We start from the raw sequence: 20,961 nt of genomic DNA, 5'->3' as shown, positions 1-20,961 counted from the left end.
ACTGGCCTGGAAGGGAAGCCTTGTCCTGCCACAAATTCCTTTACTGCCCCTCAACAAGTCCCTTAAAAGGAGAATTGCAGGTAGTTGTCTCTGCAATGAGAAGATAAAACCAGTTTTGTTGAAGATGAGCCCAAGAGCTTTTGGCTACTTGTAACTACCATTAAATGGGCAGATATAATTCCAAGTATACAGAAACCCATGAAATGAAAGATGAAGAGTCTGACACAGTTCCAGAGTGCAGTCACCTTCCCAAACCAGTGCAGACACTAGACAAAACTTGGTGTGCTAAAACTGCAGCATGCCCACAAGCAGCCCTCTCTACAGCCTTACCAAACCCACACACAGCTCTTTAACAAAAAACATGTCTCTGTATCATCAGAGAAAAGAGAAATGCCATCTCTCACCTGTTAGTCCTGGATCTTTCTGTACTGAGCCTCCAGTACATCAAAGCTTGGCTGGTACTGAAGAGCACAAGACGGTCCTGTTGTGCTGAGTTATGACTTATGTTACAGATTTTATTTATTTATCTGCAGAAGGTCACTTGTGATAAACTGACTTAAGGAATAAAGTAACTTTCAATAATGCAAAAATCAAATGTAGAAGCTATAAGGAAGGAATAAATGTTATTACAGCTAAGTTAGATTTTCTTTTTTTTAGGAAGGATTACAAGAAGAGACACATTTCACAGCTTAGGTATAGATAAGAAGTTCCTGTGTAATATCTGCATAAAATTTATAATTAAATCTCTTAGAGTGAGGTTACAGTGAAACTGTAGATAAACTGTAAATAATTAAAAACTGTGACGCAGCAGATAAATTTTGAAAAGCTACCTATCTGATGGGTATGCACAACAGAGATTCTGGAATTTCAGTTCCATCTACTCCAAAACATTCAGCTTAAAAGTGTGATAGGTAATTAACTAGGATAATAGCAGTGCTTGCAGGGCTAAGAAAGCCAGTGTCTACCAACACGTTTATTTTTCTTTCACCACTCTTGCAGATGACAATGAGTTACTGGCCTTTTAAAATCAGGTTTTACCAATATTCACATGTGGGACACTGTATATGCATATAAAGAAAAAGAAAAATATGGGAATGCACTTCACTCTTCCCTTGGAGATTATTTTTCAAAGGCCCCAGAAGGGAATAATCCAGTCAGTACTAAGGAAGTGTACAGTCAGAGAACAGAAATTAGGCAGAGGAAGTTGTAAAAAGCAATAGTGAACAATCACCTAGGTGTAAACTTTTAAAGCTACTTAAGTGTCCTCCTGCTCTTACTGACCTTTAACACCTTTCTGATTCTGACACTTAGGCCAACAGGTCACTTGACGCCAGCTTTGGATTCTGACACCTTACAATGTTAAACAGTAACTTCCTGTAAAATGTGCTCAGCATGGAGGTGGTTCTCATGGCAAGGCTGCGGCATTAGAATCAAGCTAGAAGCAAAAGCCTTAGTCCAGTCCAAACTCAGCTGAAAGCCTCCCATGGATACCACTTCCACTACGCAAATACAATTTGAGTAAGAGCACAGGTTAGGAACTGCAAAGCAGCAAACACCAGAGTATTTTAGAAAGAAGATTTTAATTATTTGGAAGAAACAGGTTTTCTGAAATACAGAATCAGAACATAAAGACTAAGTAATTTATTAGTCATAGCTCTTGTTATGGACAGATGGTTCCTACAGCAAAAATATAGAAAAATAATTTGAATTCAAGTCTAGAAGACCTGCAACTTTTCATATGCAAAAAATAAATCCAACTAGTCATAGAAAAGTGGCTGATAAGGATGGAGAACAGGGCTGTGCATCTGAATAGCCATTACTATATACATTCCAAACTTAAATGAGCATAGTTCCTCAGCCTCATAAAAATAGTTTGTCCATGAAAAATACCAATATGTAATACATTTAATACAATTTATACTTGAATTTAAAGATCTCAGATTATGGAATAATAAGCTAAAATCAAATTAACTGCTTTTTCAACTCTTCTTGTATAGAACAATACTCTGTGTGTATACAGTGTGCATGCATGTACATGTATACACGCACAGAAAGAAAGAAGTGTATAGAGATTTGCTGAAAAATTCTACAAGATTATTTGATTTCACTGCAGACCATAGCATACAGACTTCCTGGGATCCTTCTAACACAGACTCTTCTATGAAATAATAATGTTGACTGGTATAACCACATATCTACAACATGTTTTTGCTATTATGAATTTAATTACCAATTTATCTTTCCAATCTAGATTTCATTTTTCTAAGAAGTAAATGCTGTTTTGGTAAGATTCCATACAGTCATGACAAAATAAATGCGAACATATTGGGGAAAGCCTTGAAAGTATGATTTAATTTTGATAATTAGTAGTAATAAAGATACCAACAAGTTTTAAGCAGCAAAAGATTTAAAAGACTATGTTCTGACTTATTTTCTTCACCAACAAGCTTTCCGAGCAACAAACTAAAATGAAGAGATTGAATTTCTCTGCCTGCCATCACTGTGACATTTTAAGCCACCAAAGTCACAGCTGGCACTGAAAGAACAGTGGCATCAGCAGAGACCTCCATCCTTGCAGGACACAAATTGCATTGTGACGCTCTGCCAGCGCTGCCTTGGAAAGGCCTGTGCTCTGCGGTGTCCGGTGTGTGGTGCTTCCGTCGGGACTTCTCCGAATGTGTCGCATTCTCTGTGGTCCTTGCAGTTGTAGACTGCTCTTGATTTTTCAGAGCTCCTTTATTTTTAGATCGAAAGCTGTTATGCTGCTGTCTTCTGTGTTCAGGCCTGGAACCACTCTTGGTATTTTGATCTGCCTCATTACTGGCACCTTGTGACTTATGAGATCCATTGAGCCGCATGTTTTGGTGCTGTGAGTTGAATCTCCGTCTCTGGCTAGAAGGCCCATTCTACCCAGAAAAAAATCAGATAACTGTTAGGTTGTCTGAATCCTTCCAACAAGCCAAGAAACACTGCAGTCAAAATTAACAGTGTTACTGTTAGGAAGGAACAGGAGAGGGAGAACACAAAAAAGTTTTAGTTGTTACCAGAGTCTCTTTATAATACCTCTAACCAGAACTATGAGTACCCTACTACATCTGAGTAGCCTGGAGATACAGATGGCAGGTTCGTCACTGATGCCAAATTAAAATCTGCCATGATTCAAGAGAATACAGAAAAGGGGATGAAATTCTAGACATCTCAACAGCAGTTGTTGAGAAAAGGGATCTGCAGGTTCTGGTCAAGAGAAGTTAAATATGAATCAGAAATGCCTTGGCAGCCAGGAGGGCCAAGCATGTCCTGGGGGGTATAAGGCACAGCATCTGCAGCTGGGCAAGGGAGGGGATTGTCCTGCTCTGCTCTGCACTGGGGCAGCCTCATCTCAAGTGCTGTGTGCGGTTCTGGGTGCCATGATATAGGAAAGACATGAAACTATTAGACAGTGTCCAAAGGAGAGTCAGGAAGGTGGTGAAGAGCCTTGAGGAGAAGCCGTGTGAGGAGTGGCTGAGGTCACTTGGTCTGCTCAGCCTGGAGGAGACCTCTCTGCAGTCACAACTTCCTGTGAGGGGAAGAGGAGGGGCAGGCACTGATCTCTGCTCCATAGTGACCAGTGACAGGACCAGAGGGAATGGCCTGAAGCTGGGTAAGGGGAGGTTTAGGTTGTGTATCAGGGAGAAGTTCTTTACCCAGAGCATGGCTGCATTGGAACAGGCTCTCCAGGAAAGGGGTCATAGCATCAACCCTGACAGAGCTCAAGAAGTGGTTGGACAATGCTCTGAGGCACATGGTGGGATTCTTGGGGTATCTTGTGCAGGGCCAGGAGTGGGACTCAGGATACTCTAGGATTCTCTGAGCAGTTAAGAAGTACTGAAGAACTTAATACTGACTTCTTCCAAAACAATGACTATTGCTTTCCTAGTAAAGCATTGTACAAGTACTGCAGTGTGACTGCAGGAAGAACAGACATGTCACATGTACACTGAAGTCAAGTGAAGAATCCTCATTCTGGAAGACACGTCCATTGTGATATTTTTGCTCAGAGGATGCTTTGATTCTTAGTGGGAAGTGGCTGAATTACTCTTATTCGCATGCCTGACAGGACAGGTGATTCCATACATGCTCTGACATTATGCACTGTCTTACATTTCTCTCCAGGCATTTACTTGAGCCTAAAATCCCTACTAGGACAAAGTTCAGACCAACTTTAGCAGCAGCTTTACCTAAGAACTATTACAACAAAATATAATTCATATATGAATCCTATATTTATAAAATAATACTACTAATATAGCAGAATACTATAACCTGTATTATAGAGCTTCTGAAATAATATCCTTTTAAGCCTGGCATTTAAGCAAAGATTCTGCTTTCAAAGTGTATGTAATAATTTGTCAAGGACTACATGTTTATCCTCCATACTACTTAGCTAAAATGGAGGGGTTTTCTTTTTCACTCTATTACTGCCACTAGATACTTCTAAACAGACAGCTGTCTTGTCTTTACTCATATGCTATTTCTACTTTGTATGTTCACACTGACTTGAAAATGAAGCTGGAAAATATATGCTTACTATCTTCAAAAATTATTAATTAAATATAGACCACCAACCTCTATTTGATTTTGTATCAACAACTTTCAATGCTGTATTTTTCTGAAAGTTTTGAAATAATTTAGTTCAGTTCATGGCTGATTTGACATGTTACCTGCTTATTTGTTGGGATTCCTTGAGAGGAAGATTCTGTAGGATTGGAAGAAGGATGACTTTGTACTTTACTGCTGGCTGTTTTATTATCAGAGTTCTTGGCATTACTAGAGGACTTTCGGTTGTGCATATTTTGCTTGCCAGTTGTTGCATGTGAGGTCATTGAAGACAGCAGTAAACTACATGGTGTTCTTGAGGAATAGTTGTTCTTTGGGTGAGAAACTGTAAAAAAAGGGGATTATGTGTTATCAGTTAAATGATCACCATCTAAACAGAAGGCTGTATTCTTACCCTGCTTACAGTTAATTTTGGAAGCACTGTTTCAGTCTCACTTTGAGTAATGAAGTAAGCTAACTTAAGCTAACTATTGAAGTAACTTGGCTGGAGTCAGGCTATAGTGTTCTACAACTGTAAATCTGCCTCACTGCAAAGCATTTCTGGAGATAAAAGAGCCAGTGTGGTGGCACTGCACTAAAACTGGAAGAAGCCTGGCAGAAGGCCAGGCTTTTGCCATCCAAGAGAACTTGACTTATTCCTCTCTAAAGGAAATAGGTAAAAAAGATTCTTCTATATCATGGGTATCTATAAAAAAACTGGAACTGAATGCAATGCACTAACCCACTTTATGCAGACAACAGCAGTCTGCACCATCAGGAACCACTACTGAGCATCTCAGTATATTTCTACTCTCTACTTCTCAGTTTTTTGAGATTGCCTAATTTACTAAGCACTGTCATGTTTGGATATGAAATGCGCCCAAAATATCCTTGATTCCTCTCTGCATTTCTTCAAGCTGCCTTTGTGAAATGGCCCCCAAGCAGTCTCGAAGAGGATTCTGAGGCTAACGAAGTTCTTGATCTTAATTTGCTCTCCTGATTTTTCTGATTATGGAATTTTTCTGGTTCTTTCTGGTACAGATGACAAATTTGAGGCTCACTCCAGAGAGACACCTGTTGTTTTTATCTAAGAGGTATTTCTATTTTTTCCCTTCTAGTACAGAGAAATAAGATGAGGAATCATTTTAGTAACTAAGCATCATCTGTTAGGTTTTCTGAGGATCTTATTCACTTACACCAACAGCTACTTCTCCCACTAGGTGTCCTCTTCAGAAAAATAATGCAATGATCTGCACATTGAACTGAATTTTCTCTCCTGAATTCAGTGAGGCCAACCACCCCTGAATTCTATTAATTCTCTCTCATCTAAAACAGACTGCTGCACATGGAAGCCCATATAAAAATCCAGATGCTCAGCATAAAAATCTATTTTTAACAAAAAAGATGTACAAGGAAAGGATACTAGGTGTTCTGATATATGTCAATCCAATTATTTTTGTTTCTTCCTGTCCTTTATTTTGAGTATATGCTGTCTATGATCTCTTCATGCTAGAACATTCCTTCCTTTGCACAAGTTCTGTAGGTTTGGTTATTGCTTTTGTTAAAGCCCTTAAGAGTGGCTGTTAAGAGTGGCTGTTCTCAACTACAGTCTTTGTATAATCTCTTGTTTGAGGGGTATTTGCAGCTTCTAACAGGGTATGGGTCTCATTGAGAGATGATGCTAAGAGAAACGTCTTTTGTACTGAAAAGACACCAGTCATCACAAATTGCCCATCTAAGGTCACTGAGGGCAGGTATGAGCAAAGTTCTTCAGACACTCAGTGCACTATCAGTCATTTCTAGGATGACGCTGCTCCCCTGATAATAGCTGCTTTTCTGACTTCACTGACCTGATTTAAACAGGCTTGCATCAAACTATGCTTATGTAATGCTTTACTGAAATGAGGTATAAATAATTAACTTGCAGAATTAACTGCAGCTGGAAGTTATTTAGGAAAGTAGTTCAGTGAGTTTTAAAAAATAGTCTATGGTTGTATCAATAGCAGCTGTGGTATTATTAGTCAGGATAATCTTTATGGAATTTTCAATCTCTTATGCTTCAGGCTATTAGGATCTATGAGGTGACTGTAAACAATTAGATGCATTACTGGGAAGTTTATGTCTTCCTGTGAAACATCCTGGGTTGGTTTCACTGAGAGACAGGATGTGGGGTTAGATGGAACTTCAAAGTGTTCTGCAAAAGCAATTCTTACGGTCTAATGAGTTAAACTGGTTATGCCTCCAAGCAGTCAGTTCTTTAGCTGTGCAATCAGAAGCTTGTATTGGCAGACTGTGTAGTACTTTCTCTGTTTTCTACTTTCAGGAACTACTTGAAAACATTCATTATTTTCCTGCTACCAAGATGCACTTGTTCAGTATTGTTTTACCAGTTTTCTCCTGAATGGAATAACAAAGGACATGGTAATGTACTGGGCAAAGCCTTATATAATTTACTTTGTTTTAGGGGGAAAAAAGCATGACAGAGACAAGAAATAGGCTCCTATTTTGCAACAGGGACATGATACTTGAAGGAAAAAATGTGAACCTAAATTTCCAAGCAGAAGGGCAGATGATTTAGAAAGAGAAGCTTGGAGAAAAAGAGGCTGAGGGGAGACCTCACTGCTCTCTACAAGTACCTAAAAGGAGGTTGTACCAAGGTGGGATCAGTCCAACCTTAGTGATTCTATGATTTGGGATGCTAGATGGCTCCTGAAAAACCCAGTGAATACTGTTAAAAAGCTGGGGAGTTACTTCTTAGCAGGAGAGATCTGAATTGGTCTTATTACATTATGCTCACACACAGAAGCTTCCAATTTACTATTTATTTATAAATTACTGAATTAGTTTATTCCCTAGAGTTGGGATCCTGTTTAGATTGAAAACTCCAACTGATCTGACTAATACCTGGAAATCTCTGACAAAGATGGCACTGTGCACCTGCAGATGGAGTGTGCAGCCCAGGCACAGTGAGTCTAACATGTTGCAAACTGCTGACTTGTGTGGGTTCAGCAGTCCTGCTGCATCCAGAGACACCACTCATACTGGGCTTGCTGCACACTCACACACTGGCAGCACATGTGCTGTCAGCTCTGCTGAACAAATATACTCTGAGAAACTCAGTCAGAGGGATCATCAGCACTTACTTTCTCCACAGAGCTGAATCTGGGTCTTCAGCTGCTCTGTATCACAGGAAAATCGGGCAGACCTGCCCAGCTCTTCATCATATTTCCGCTCACTCACAAAGTGCTGCAAAAACAGACATGTTAACAGTGATTCACATTCTGAGCAAAAGACTGTATGGATGGTAAAAGAACCAATCAATACTTAAGTTCACCTTAAGGCTCAATAAATCCTTGACCCTGCCCTGTTCACAAGATCTCTGTGCAGAACCAAGTATTTTCCCATCCTCACCAAATTACATCTCCAGATGGGTGGCTCACTCCCACACCTGGGAAGTGGAACTTCATTTCAGCAGAGAATGTATGTTTGATTACTGATGCTATCAGGTTTACTTGCTAAGTCTAAATGATAAACAAACAACAAAACTCCCCACTGCTACCTGTATGAGGGGATAGCTTACACTTCTCTGATAGCATCTGCACACTGCTCAGAAGTGTTACAATGCTTTAAGAAGCTACACTTTCCCTATGGAAAGCTATTTACCCCTCAGCCCATAGCAGGAATAAACAGCCTGGGCACGTTAATGTGACAACTCTTCCTTGGCATTTCTGCAAGTGGCTAAAATACCCAAGCAGAAGTGAATGCCTGACCTTAATTTCAGCCCTGAGTTCAGAGAGTTGTGCTTCAGCCATCTGACTGGCTAGGTCTGCCAGTCTCTTCAGCTCCTCTGCTTTCTTCTGCCGAGCAGTCAGGATTTCCACTGCCAAATACCAACAGTCAGTCATTAATGCTAGGAAGGTAAACTGCTCTGCAATTTATTAGTCTTTGGGCCTTAAGATGGTACATCCCATGTGAGACAAATACGTGGACCACTGACTTCAGCTGGACTTCCAATATGATACTTGCACAGATTAAGTTGATTATACTGAACTGCCTGATTTTGAAGAAGATCTGAAAACGGGATAGCTATCAGAAAATCAAAGTTAAAACTATCCTCTAACATTCAGATGAACAGGGGCAAAGATGTGTTGTTTTGAGTTTTCTAGTGCTTTATTTTGAAGCATAAAAACAGGGAGCCTTCCAGAGACATTGAAAGAAGCATTACATTGAGTCACCAGCCTGTTTCTGAAGACATGCTGTATTTGATTTACAGAGGGGAATTTCACTTCCTCTGAAATAAACCTGTTCATATACAGTTTATGTTAAAGTCATTGGCATCACAATTTTGCTTTCGCATATGGAATATATATATTAGCCATTTCAACAGCAAAGCAGCATTGAAAGCAAACAATCTTTATGAAAAAAATAGTAAATATTCATTACTGCTGTCTTGTATATTCTATGTAAGCAAGGGGTGAGTAGTTATATTCTTATAGGGAAAGATGAATCATAAACCATGAAGCAGTGGTCTAGTTGTACACAAGATAATATGACATAATAATTTTGGTGGAAATATATGCGAACTATTACCAAAATGGTGACTCAGAGAAAAAGCAACAAGTGATTAAGTGGATGATGGGATCAGTACTTATGGGAGAGAGACATCATCTAAATGTAAAACAGTAAGAATCATAGTCTTTTGTCTTGAACTTACACATACAGTCAGGTACTTAATGTAAATTATCCTAAGGACACAGACTCCATTACAGCAGTAGAAATTTTAGCTTCTTTGCCTTCTTTTGTCCACAAATTTCCACAGCACACTTGACAAGTCATGTAACCAGCCTATACTTTCTAATGCAGTTTTTAAAGGTGAGAAATAATGATATTTCGTGGACAGTTTGTTTCTCAACCCATTATAATTTGTTTAATCAGATAACACCTTCTTTTGAAAGCATTGTAAAGTCAATAGTTTGGGCCAGAAGTGACCTTTAAAGGTCTCTAGTCCAACCCCCTGCAATCAGCAGGGACATCTTCAAGAGATGGGGTTGCTCAGAGCTTGACCTTGAACGCTTCCAGGGATGAGGATCTCCTCTCCTCTGGGAAACCTGTTCCAATGTTTCACTGAGTACAACATGGTCCAGCAGCCACAGGGAGACACAGCTGCACCTGTACAGTATGTGGGAGCAAACAAACTGTGCAGCTGTAGAGGAGTGTGTGTCACACGTGGCAGGGAAGGCAGAGGGTGGCTACAGCTCCTTTAGCCCTACTGGTTAATTTGTGCCTACATTATTACTTATGCTAAGAACTGCTGCTATCTTTCCAGCTGATCTTTTCTATTTCATTTTTTTACAATATGGTCTACAAGAGTGGGAAAATTTTACCACATTAAATGAACAGTTCACCAGGTGCTTACCTTGTCCAATAGTTCTGCTTTACTGCTTATTCTAGGTAATGCTAATACTGTTCCTCACCGAGATCAATATCCTCTCTTTGCTAAAGTGACTACCCAGACCATATGATCTCATCTCATACTGGCATTCATTTCCATGAGATGCCAGCCAAATACCCATGTTTTAAAAAAACCCCTGAAATTACCATATTTGGATTTTTTCCTAGTGTTTACAGCAAGAATAAGATTACCCACTGTAAAACAGTCCTTGAGTGCAGCAAAGAGCATGTTACAGTCCTGTAACAACTTTTTGCTTAAGTTTCTGAAGGCACTTTACAGCCTAGAGCAGCCTTGAGAGGCAGCAGAAACCACACTGCTGGATGCAGGCACTGGGCCATCGGCTGCCATGTGTGGAGCAGGCAGGGAAATGGACACAGAACAAACCACGTGCAAATGCAGCACTCTGTGTGCTGGTAGGTAGGAATTAGCTTTACTTTCTACAAAAATTCCCATAACTGGACAAGATTAATGAAGGGGCCCAATAAAACCGTCAGCCATGGACAGTGATTTCCAAAATGTGGATTTGTTTGTGCAGTTAGGGCTTAAAACTGTGTCTGCTGATCAGTGGGAATGCTGCCATTGGTGTTCCTGGGAATGAGTGCATGTTCTGTAGCTGATTATGGCTACCTGGTATCTGGTAACCAAAGGTAACCAAAAACTGCAGATATATATTCCTCCACAAGTCCTTCCCAGAATAACACAAAGCTTCAAATTCACATCTCTTTCAAGTTCTTCCCAGAAAATTAGCAAATAATATTAAAACAAGAAACTTTGCAAATCTCTGCCATTGTAACTTTGTACCTTCTAGTTTCTACACATATACAGCTGCAAGAGACTTGGACAGCAGAAGAGAATTTAGAGCATTTTTTTTCAACAAATTTCAATTGTTATACTTCTGTAAACTAAGTGAGTTCTAAATGCAGATGAAGCATTCAAGAATGTTAAATGTATTTGTGACCCTGCTTGGAAGGACCTTAAATTCACAAATCAATAAAAGGATTGTATGCATTCCTATGGAGGACATTTTCATCTGCCAGGAAAAGTATCATTCTAATAAAGCTTTGGTTACTCTTCAATTTCTGCTTAGCATTCTCTACTGAACCATGTCCTCCTGTATTTTCTGGAGGTAAATACAAACATTGTATCTTGGATGGACCCTGAGACAGACATTGTGGCATCCTAATACAAGGCTCATCTTGCTTCCCCTCCTCTGCTACCAGAAAATATATACATAAAAATGCAAAAACCAAAGACAACATAAAAGCCTGGAATCAGATTGACTCCCACAGATTATTAAGAAAACAGACTGCAGTAAAGATCTGTTTTTTGATTTCTAAAAAAATTTCTAATTTATAAGTTTGATCACTATCCCTTAAAGCTATGCAAGGCAGCACAATAACCTACTCCCTAATTCCAGTATTCTAACTTATGTAGGTAATATAAGCAAGCAAAAAGTGATTGATAAATGGAAATAAAGTAATTGAATAGCCACAGAAATGAGAGAAAAAAAAAAGGAGTGGTCAAAAAGCTCTGATATGTAAGCAGAAGGAGTAAGTAATTTAAATCTAACTCCTTATCACCTTTTGGTTTACCTTAATTTCATAATACTGAAATTTTGATGCACAATCCTCATAGAAACTACCCTAGCACATCAAAGCCTTATTTGACTACACATATAGAGTGAAAGATGATGGAATGCTACTAACCAAATTAATGGATAATGTTATTTTCTGCCAAACAAAACAACTGTTTCAACAGTATTCCAAAATCTCCCTGTGTATATTTTTTTTTTACTTACTGGCTTCTTCTTTAACTTTATCAATTTCTGCCATTAAGGACACTTCTTTGTCTACGATGCTAAAAAAGAAAAAAAATCAGAAAAAAATAATTATTTAATTCATGCTAGAACTCCATCAAAATCAAAAGCTATAACTATACAGACTTCAGGCATAAATAATGGGCAGTTTTGAAATGAGTAAGACTTAAAAAATTGAAGCTGAAGAAATACCTAGGCAAGCCAGCTACAAAAAATTAGTGATAATGAGTGAGTGCTGCTTTACACAAACATCTCACTGGCCTTCCCACATATCTGCACAGATGTGGAAATCAGTCTCATTCAACACAGCAATCCTCAAATGACTAAACAGTCTGTTTCCTAATTAAGCCAGATAGACCATTGCTGCTACCCAGATTAATATAGTTTAGGTGCCAGCATAAAACTAAGCATGAAAAAAAATTAAAGATGGCTGGAATGAGTTCCTTTTCTTCCTTAGAGATATTTTTGCAAAATATGTCAGGGTAAACAAGAAAGTGGTTTATGATGTAAACAAGCATTGAACTATCTCCATAATAGAAGTCAGCTTCCTTGCCCCCTATTCCCTCCAGGACTGGGAAGGAGTTTTTCCACTTTTACCTGGCCTTCCTAAAAGAATTGTGTCCCTCTCCTTTTAAAAATGCCTGGTGTGCAATGCCTGACAGTGCCTATAAGTTGTCAGAGTGCAACTGATCAAGTAGGTCTGCTGAGAGAAGACAGGACATGTGCTAAGTTGGTCCCATTATGAACACAGTGACATTGTCCAGGGGAATAATGTTTCTGCAGAATGCCCTCCAGGGGACAGTGCTCTGGTGTGCCATTCTGTTTTCCTCTCACTAGGTTATTCTTAAAGTTAAGTTCACATTTAATAAACACCACCAATGTTAGTGTTTGTGTTTGCATAAGTGAGTAAATTCAAGCAGCTGAGGGGGAAATTGCAAAAAGTAGGTCAGACAGCAGGAGTGGATCTAGGCACGTACTCAAGGGAAGAGTGGGGCTCTCAACCCTGTTAGTAAAATCAGACATTAGACATTAGTTTCTGGACCCAGTGAAGACACTGAGCTACATGTGAACAGGCTTCTACTGAAGGAAGACGGTATAGAAAACTTAAAACCAAAACATTTGTCTAGAACATCCTTAGCAAGAACGGGAGGACCCTGCAGAGTTCAGTGAACCATAAAGAGAGACAGAAACTTAGAGAAATATTCACAGGTGCTTAACTAAAGCAGGGAAAGACTGGTGAGCAGGCAGTGTGGGGAACACATGGCAAACACACAGCTGACAACCAAACATTCACCAGCTACAACATGTTCAAGTGCCATTCATCCTTCCTTGAAAGCTTCCAACCAACCTCACACAGGAGGTTTGCAACAGAAGCTCTGCAGTCTTCAGTCCTTGAGTTTTCCCAGTCTACCATGCCCCCTGGAGAGGAGGAAACCTTTACACTGCCTCCCAGTAGCCAACAACAGGGACAGAAGAGGTTGGCTGATGGCAAAGATTGCAGCCAGACAACACAAACTCAGTGTAACACATTTTTTTTTTTGTTTCATACACAGAAACAAGACTAAAATGATTGTTTTAGCCTGCCAGATCAATTTAGTGTGACCTATCCACCAGAGGAAATAAAACAGCAGGGTTTTTTTACGGTAGAGCAAATCAGTTAAGAGGTAGTGACAATGGAAGGACACGATTGTTCCAGTTGGCACTCAATACTCTCCAGGCACAAGCATTAAACTTGAATGCCAAATAAACGGGTGATGACTCCAGCTTGCTAATCTAAATAGTCATAGCTTCTCAGAATTAATCTATTTTCAATTAGCTTTTGTAACTACATGGTTTAATAAACTTCCTTGACTTTCACAACAGGTGGCTGAAACGAGTCTTGTAAGTTACCTATTTCTATCCTCCCCAAAGAGAATCTAGTTATCTTTACTACTTTCTCTTAAATTAAAAAAAAAAATTAAAGATTTTTACTTTTTCTGTCTCTGTTATTGAAGTGTCTCCCTAGTGCACTACACAGGTTATATAAACAAACTTTTGTCTGGAAAACACTCAAGGAACAAGGTCACAACAGCAGAGCTTATCAGAAGAGTGTTTTAGTGCAGCTCTTTCCAGGACTGTCCTCTCTGCACTCCAACAACAGATCCTTAGTAAACTCGTGGCCCTTAACTTTTTATTCTGATGCCAAATAAAACCACTTTTAATAGGCCATAGCAGTTCCTCTATTTATCATATTTTATAGTTAAATCTTACCTGTTCCTAGACAATTTTCCACTCCTAATGTTTCATTTTGATCTCTGACGAACATTTTAGGAAAGTGTTTGTATGTAGCAGTAGAGGACAGGACTGATAAATTTAAAGAACAACCACCTGAGTACTTCCTTTCTAGTTAAAAACTAAAACTGGAAAAAATTAAAGAATAATACAACAGAGAAACCATTTGGTGCTTTTGTCGATGTAAGAAACTAAGTTTCTTTAACAGACAGATCTTGAAAAGGTTTTCCTTCCCTGAAGACAATGCAGCTGTACTAATTTACATCAGCAGAGGACATGCTCTCTCTCTTGGCTAAAGGAAAGGAACATTAATTTTCATCTGGAAGCGTACAACCACATTTCTCAGATTGGAAACCATAAACTGCCATGTGTCATATATGGGGAAAGTTAATGTTTCTTTAGAAATGTCGTAGGCCAACCAGCAACAGAAAATGCAAAACAGAGCAATACTGCCTCCAACAAGAATTTATCAAAGTTATAAACAAATGAAAACAACAGACAGAAAACTGGAAAAAAACCCTGGCCTGGGGGAAAAAGACAAATGACAAATACAAAGAGAAATCTTAATGCTAACATATAGAAGGAGAAAGGACAAGAACAGTGTGGAAAAAATCAATGGATCACATCTTGTCTCTCATTCCTGCTAGTATCCCACACTGTTTTCATATGAAGGTCTGACAGTCAAACTGAACAGCTCCTCAGGAGTTCAAACATTTTTAATGCATTTTCTGGAATAAATACTGTACTCAGCTTTAATACAGTGACTGTGATTAGATTACAGCAAAAGCATTATTGAGACCTGCTTGAAGCTCAGCACAGCAATACCTCCCAGGAAAGCATTTTCTTTTAATGCTTCCTAGTGTCATTTGGCACTAAAATGTTCTATTAAGTTGGTACACTCCAGTGCACAGCCTGCAGCCATTGGTGTGCTGGGGAGAACTGGATACTGACTGCTACAGGAACTTTCTGCACAATCAGGTATGATCAGATTTGAGCTCTAGCAGAGCAAGAAGCAGAATGCATTTCAGATCTAAAGACACCTGAGGGAAAAGATTCTGCTAATTCCTTCCTCTCCAGTTATGTTTCTCTTGGGTTTTCTATAGCTGTTTGGAACTGGGATTAAAATCACGAACATACTATTTTAGCTGATGTTCTGAAGAGTTCATAATCCTGTCAATTTTTTCTGATTACTCTGAGCACTAAAAATCTGAAAGGCATGGCTGAAGCCATGCCTTCTCCTTACCCTGAATATCAACACCTGAACATATTTCCACATACTATTTGAGACTCTGGTGACAAACACACAACTCAGAACCACTTCTTACTTTGAATGTACCTGAATCCATGCCCTAATCATCAGTCCCCTGCTGCAGTAGACCAAACACTGGGACTCAATTCCTCCCTTCACCAATCAGATTCAAGACAGATCTGAATCAAGTGAGCCTTATCTCTATGACTTTAGGACTAATGATATAGAAAGACAAGAGTAACATTACTATCTCCTCCTTTTCTGCTCCTTTCACCACACCTGTCTACTGAAAGGACTGATTCTTCCATTTCTTACCCCTCACGTTTTCAGGATCAGCACCATATCACTGTTCACCACAGGTGAGTATCTGCAGTTTGGAGCACAGGATTTAGCACTTTTGAGTTTCATATCCAGGTGAAATTTTGAAGTGGGACTCAGGAAGGAGACAATTTTGTTGAGGGCAGAGCAGAGGCTTAACACAGAGGGCATGCAAATGAGGCACAGCCAGAGCATGTGATATAGAGCTATGAGATGCAGCAGGAGAGACAGCAGCTCTAGGAATCATTCTGCTGAATGGATTTTGAGGGCAAAAACAGAAGTGCCCTATTCCAAATGAACAGTACTCATGCCTTGGCCTTACAGAGGCTGGCAGGGTTCACACTAGTGTACAATGGCAAAAGAGCTGCAAATGCCAAACTACAATGAGCTGCTGGCACAGCAATGATAGGGGCAAATCATGCTGACGGCTGCCTCATTTCACAGTTTTGTACTCAGAATTCTGAATTTGTTCTGACATTAGTGAAACAAAATAATCTTCCTCTAGTTTACAGCATGAAATCTAGTATTTGCATAGTGCTAAAGAAAAGATATTTTCAGTCAGCTGCAATACCTCCAAATTCCACTAAAATGATTAAAGTTATTAGTGCCTATTAAGAAAAGCTGCTTCAGATTGCCAGACTGGCTAATTTATAGCTTTACTGATGAGAATCATAAGGTTTCCAGATGACCAGAATCTTCTCTTTCCTTCTGCCTCTTCTAGGCATTATGACAAACCTATTGTGCCTGAAGAGATGGGGAAATAAAAAGGCCAAGCTGACATGGAGGCAGAAATGCTGACACAGCTCTCAAAGGTAAGTCAGAGCTGCATGGCATAGAGATTACTCTTCAGCATAATTCAAATGAGTCCTTTCATAACCCTCCAAAACCCCTCAAAATGCCCATTTTCTCCTTGGGATGTTTAATAACCTTTACTCCCCCTGAACCAGCTTTGTGACCAGTTTGAGAATGACTGTTCTTCTGGAGACTGAGGAACACAGTGTCAGCTCTGGCATCTGGAATAACTGCAGCAGGGCTCTTCATCCAGAAGGGAAAAGAGCCATTTTTCCTGAGCATCCTCTGCGGGCTGGTTCAGCTGGAGAGCTGCTGAACACTGAGGTACAATTTGAACCCTTTTTTCACAAGGAAGGGAGTGAGATTAGTGAGACACTGTTTGAGCCTGACAGTTTATGCATCAACAAAAATACAACATACTCCAGTGATGTTGCTCTGTCAACGCCTTGGAACAGACCCCAGTAGCTCCTTGAAGCTGTGCTGATTGACAAGCTGCTGACAAGCCCAAGCAAGTTTGAGGGATATTAGCACTGTTACTGTCTCTGAGATATTTGAGCCGAGGTTACATGCAAATTCATGAGATGGTCCTGATAAGCTCTCCTTTAAGTATTATGCTTTTTTTATTGCACGTATTTCCCTTCTAGCATGAACATATTTGACCCACAGGCAGTGTGAAAAGACAACTGATAAGAATCTCTAATCCAATTGTGTATTTCACAAAAGAATTCTGCACGTCAATCCAAAAACTAGAACTGTCCCTGTCAAACTTCTGGCACAAAGAGCTAGAATGATGTGATGAGAACGTAAATATAAAGCCCAATTACCTGTACTAGGTGATTATAAGTGTTACAGGATTACTGATTAGCCATGCTATTTTGTAATTGGAGAAATGATACTTCTAGTTTTCTTTATAGTAATAGGAGATATCTATTGTAGAAAATACCTTGTAGGAAAAGCTGGTACATTACATATTTTGCAATGTTTCAGTAGATTATATTCTTCCAGTATTAGCTCAATATTATTTAAATGTTCACACTGCTTGAAGGTTATTTGATTACCATATCAGCATATGCACCGTGATTGCACAGCAAACCAGATTACATGAATTTTCATTCTGATCACTAGTACAGTCTGACAATAAGAATATAAACAAAAGATAGCATAAATCAATTTCACTGAAATTCTTCCCTCTACAGAGCACAATCTAGTAGAACTGAAAGGCTTTTAGTTATTCAAGTTCATTTTGTGTAATTTTTTATCTACCTTCACTAACCCTGTTCTCCCTAGCAGCCAGCCAGCACATTGTGATCTGGTAAATGCACCATAATTAAAGGCCTATTTGTAATTTTCTTTTTAGATCTTTTTACAAACAATTAGAAAATTATTGCCTCATCACAAAAGCCTTTTAAAGCTAAAAACTGACATGGAAAACCTTTTCCTGAAAGAACATTTCTGAATTTTAGTTATTTAGAAATGAAGGCATCATCTCACAATTTGGGAGTTTTAGTATGAGTTGCACCATGGCTTGTTAGCATCACGCACATTTTTACACAAAGTTGTAAAGTATTTATTTCTGATTTGAGTTTCAGTTCTGACCTGATTCCTGAGGTATCTTAATACCTTACTGGTTAAATATTTTAGCCTAAACACACTTCAGCAAGGAGAAGACAGTTGTTGAGCTCCTGCTACAGAAAAGAAGTCACTTTCTCAAAAACACATTGGAAAGTTGCCTCAGAGGAAGGTCTGACTTTTTGGTGTAATGTCAGTTGAAATTTTTCAAGATAATTATTCTCTTTTTGTGTTTAGTAAGCTAGATTTCTCATTAGTCTGACAACTGCGAGATCAGAAAGGAGACAGTCACCTATTACACGTACAAAATGACATATACAAAATCAAGAGCGTACCTCACAGCTTCAAAACTTGTGTGTGCTGTTTTACTGAGGATGACAAACACGCCTATGAATGACTGGGAGGGAAGAGGGCAGACGCAGCACCATGAAATAGAGACAACAGCTAAGAAACAATGTAATCCACCTCTGAAGCTCACCTCTTTCATCCAGCTTCACAAACTTATTAAAAAATACCGTGATGAAGTAAGTAATTGTAAAAGACAAAGGGGTCAGAAGGTATCGCATTGAAACATAACTCCCCCCAGCTCCAAGAACTCTGTCTGTTCTCTCCACTAATGCACAGCAAGGGTGATCCCAGGCTGCTGGAGGTCGTGAGAAGAGTGCCGACACAAGCCCCTCTCCCAGGGCTGCAGCTCTCCAGGCAAGTACCCAGCCTGGGGCCAGAGCTGTTGGATCAGGTTCTCCCAGACCACCCAGGCAGCAGGGCCTTGGTCAAAGCACTTATCTTTGGAAGTACCTGAAAACCCAGCGGGGCCAAGGAAACCGGAACACAAGGAGATTATTTTTATCTTCTCTGTGCTGACAAGGTTAAGGACTGGATCGTGTGACTGATGGGCGAACAAACATCACAACAAAACTGCAAGAGGGTTTGACCTGGACTTAAGAAGCAAAAGGACTACCAAAGGCTGGCTGTCAGACAGACAGAAACCTCAGAAGACTTGCCTGGAAATGGAGAGAAAAACAGCACAGAACTCTGTTCAGAGTAAAGCAATACCAGTCCTGGCCTTTCCAGCCATCTGCCCATCTCCAAACAACCACAGCACAAACAGGTAGCTCTCATCTGATGCCACTGATTCTGGGCTAGGGGTGACACAAAACCATTATCTTTACAGTTTGCCAAGCAGGGGTATCAGAAAGGGGCAAGAGTGTTCTCACTGTTCTGCAACTGATCACTGGCACCACTGCTCCCTACCCCACACTGAGTCAGTACAGACACAACTATGTAAGTACAGAGATAATTCTGTTATTTTAGATTACTTCTTCCCCCATTCGACCACTCCTCTGCTTTAAGTTAGAAAACAATATGAAAACTTCTTAATTTTCCCCAAACACATGGCACATGTTTTCTAATTGTTACCCTGAATCTATTTTATTTTTAAACTGTCAGTATTGCCAAACTCCATCTTCCCAGCACTATGTCAGAATCATTTTTTTATCTAGCCTGTAGTAAAGCTTTCAACTATTTTTTCACTCCAAAAACTCAGTTGTGTTGATTTTCATGCTCTCTACACAGCACTGGACATATCAATATATACAAAAGAAAAGAGAAGCTTGTATTTATGTGGTTCAGTTCTGCATGCAGCACAATTAAACCTGGTTCTTACTGTTTTCTATAGACCATTTGTGGCTGGCAGCAGACCATATGGGCAAGTAACAGATGTTCCCTTTTAGTTTTCCATATGACTGTATGAATGCCCAATATGTGAAAATTATTTTCTGGCAAGAGGTGTTACGGGGAACTGTGGCTCCTTTTGTGCTCTACACATTTCGCTCAAATTTCCTGGGGCTGTCCTTTTATCCCCAAGATGGTTATTCAGTCCCTTGGTGGAAAAGAAGTGAGAACACAGTTAATGCATGCAGGTTTTAAGCTTGGCAAAAAATGTCTCAAGTGCACTCTACTGAGAAGAGAGTTCATTTAGCTTTTTTAACCTTCCCCTGCAAGTTAAGGAGTATTTGGTAGCCTTCTTTTCTGTGCTCTACACTACCATGAGGGACATGGCTATGCTCTGATATATTTTATATGAAAGTAGTAAGGGAAGCATCTCATGTTCTCACTGACACCAAGGTGTTCCTGAAAACCATACAGCAAAGCTAATTGCAACGAGGACAAATACTGGATCAAGAGCTAATATCAAGATTTCTCTCCTAACTTTCAGGCCCATGTGAGCCTGAGGAACACTGTCCTTCAGCTCACTTTGCCAAGTGCTCTCACAACCTTGGGAAAGCAATGCCACAGAAAGCCCAGCAAGAGCAGGGGTGACCAGAGTGCCGGATCACAGCAGGAGCACAATCCACATGAGACTGCAAAAGACTTCTTGTGGGGCTAAGTGCCCTGGCTGGTCCAGCCCATGGCTTGTAAAATGCTATAGAGTCTTCTGCATGAAAAGAACTCAATAAATGCAAGCTGTTATCACTTCTTCTGAGCACACAGAGAATTACTGCAGTTACCAGAAACTTCAGTGAGGTTCTTTAAGAAAGAGGAAGTGAGCCCAATGCAATATTTTAAAATAAACACCTTTCTGGGATTGTTATTTGCCCCATTTTACTACAAAGTCAGAACTGAAGTAAGCATTACATTTTCCCCCAAGCTTTTACAGGAGTTCACGGCACATCTGCTCCTTAGCACTGGTTTTCAGATTGTGGGAGGATATGCACTATCTTGCCAGATAGGTGACTTTTTAAATAGCAGCATATTACATGTTCAGGAGTAATTTCCCTATTGGCTAGCTCAAGCTGTGAAAAATCAGCCAGAGAGAAACATGGATTTTCACTGGCAGCTATCACTCAACAGTTTCTGCTGTTAAAAGGAGAAGTTCTTGTGAATGTGTCTGCTGAAGCTTTCAGGACATCCTAGGCC

At 39.7% G+C, this 20,961-nt stretch overlaps 1 protein-coding gene across 4 annotated transcripts in view; it reads right to left on the bottom strand.

The window, feature by feature from the left end:
* Positions 1–1,561: 1,561 nt before the first annotated feature.
* Positions 1,562–20,961, bottom strand: part of SPATS2L (spermatogenesis associated serine rich 2 like) — a 75,930-nt gene continuing 56,530 nt past the window's right edge. For all 4 annotated transcript variants that reach the window (XM_054277827.1, XM_054277825.1, XM_054277826.1 and 1 more), the window contains 5 exons: positions 11,826–11,884; positions 8,346–8,455; positions 7,719–7,821; positions 4,701–4,921; positions 1,562–2,906 (listed from right to left, as the gene is read on the bottom strand). In XM_054277827.1, coding sequence (XP_054133802.1) covers positions 2,511–2,906; positions 4,701–4,921; positions 7,719–7,821; positions 8,346–8,455; positions 11,826–11,884 — 889 coding nt within the window. In that variant the 3' untranslated portion in view covers positions 1,562–2,510. The remainder of the gene's footprint in view (positions 2,907–4,700; positions 4,922–7,718; positions 7,822–8,345; positions 8,456–11,825; positions 11,885–20,961) is intronic.

The sequence above is a fragment of the Melozone crissalis genome, unplaced genomic scaffold, assembly GCF_028551555.1.
Source record: "Melozone crissalis strain CALT ecotype California unplaced genomic scaffold, PUWL_Pcris_2 ptg000023l_1, whole genome shotgun sequence".
Taxonomy (NCBI): domain Eukaryota; kingdom Metazoa; phylum Chordata; class Aves; order Passeriformes; family Passerellidae; genus Melozone; species Melozone crissalis.
Note: the sequence above shows the minus strand (reverse complement) of the source record. Positions and strands in the feature narration are given on the sequence as shown.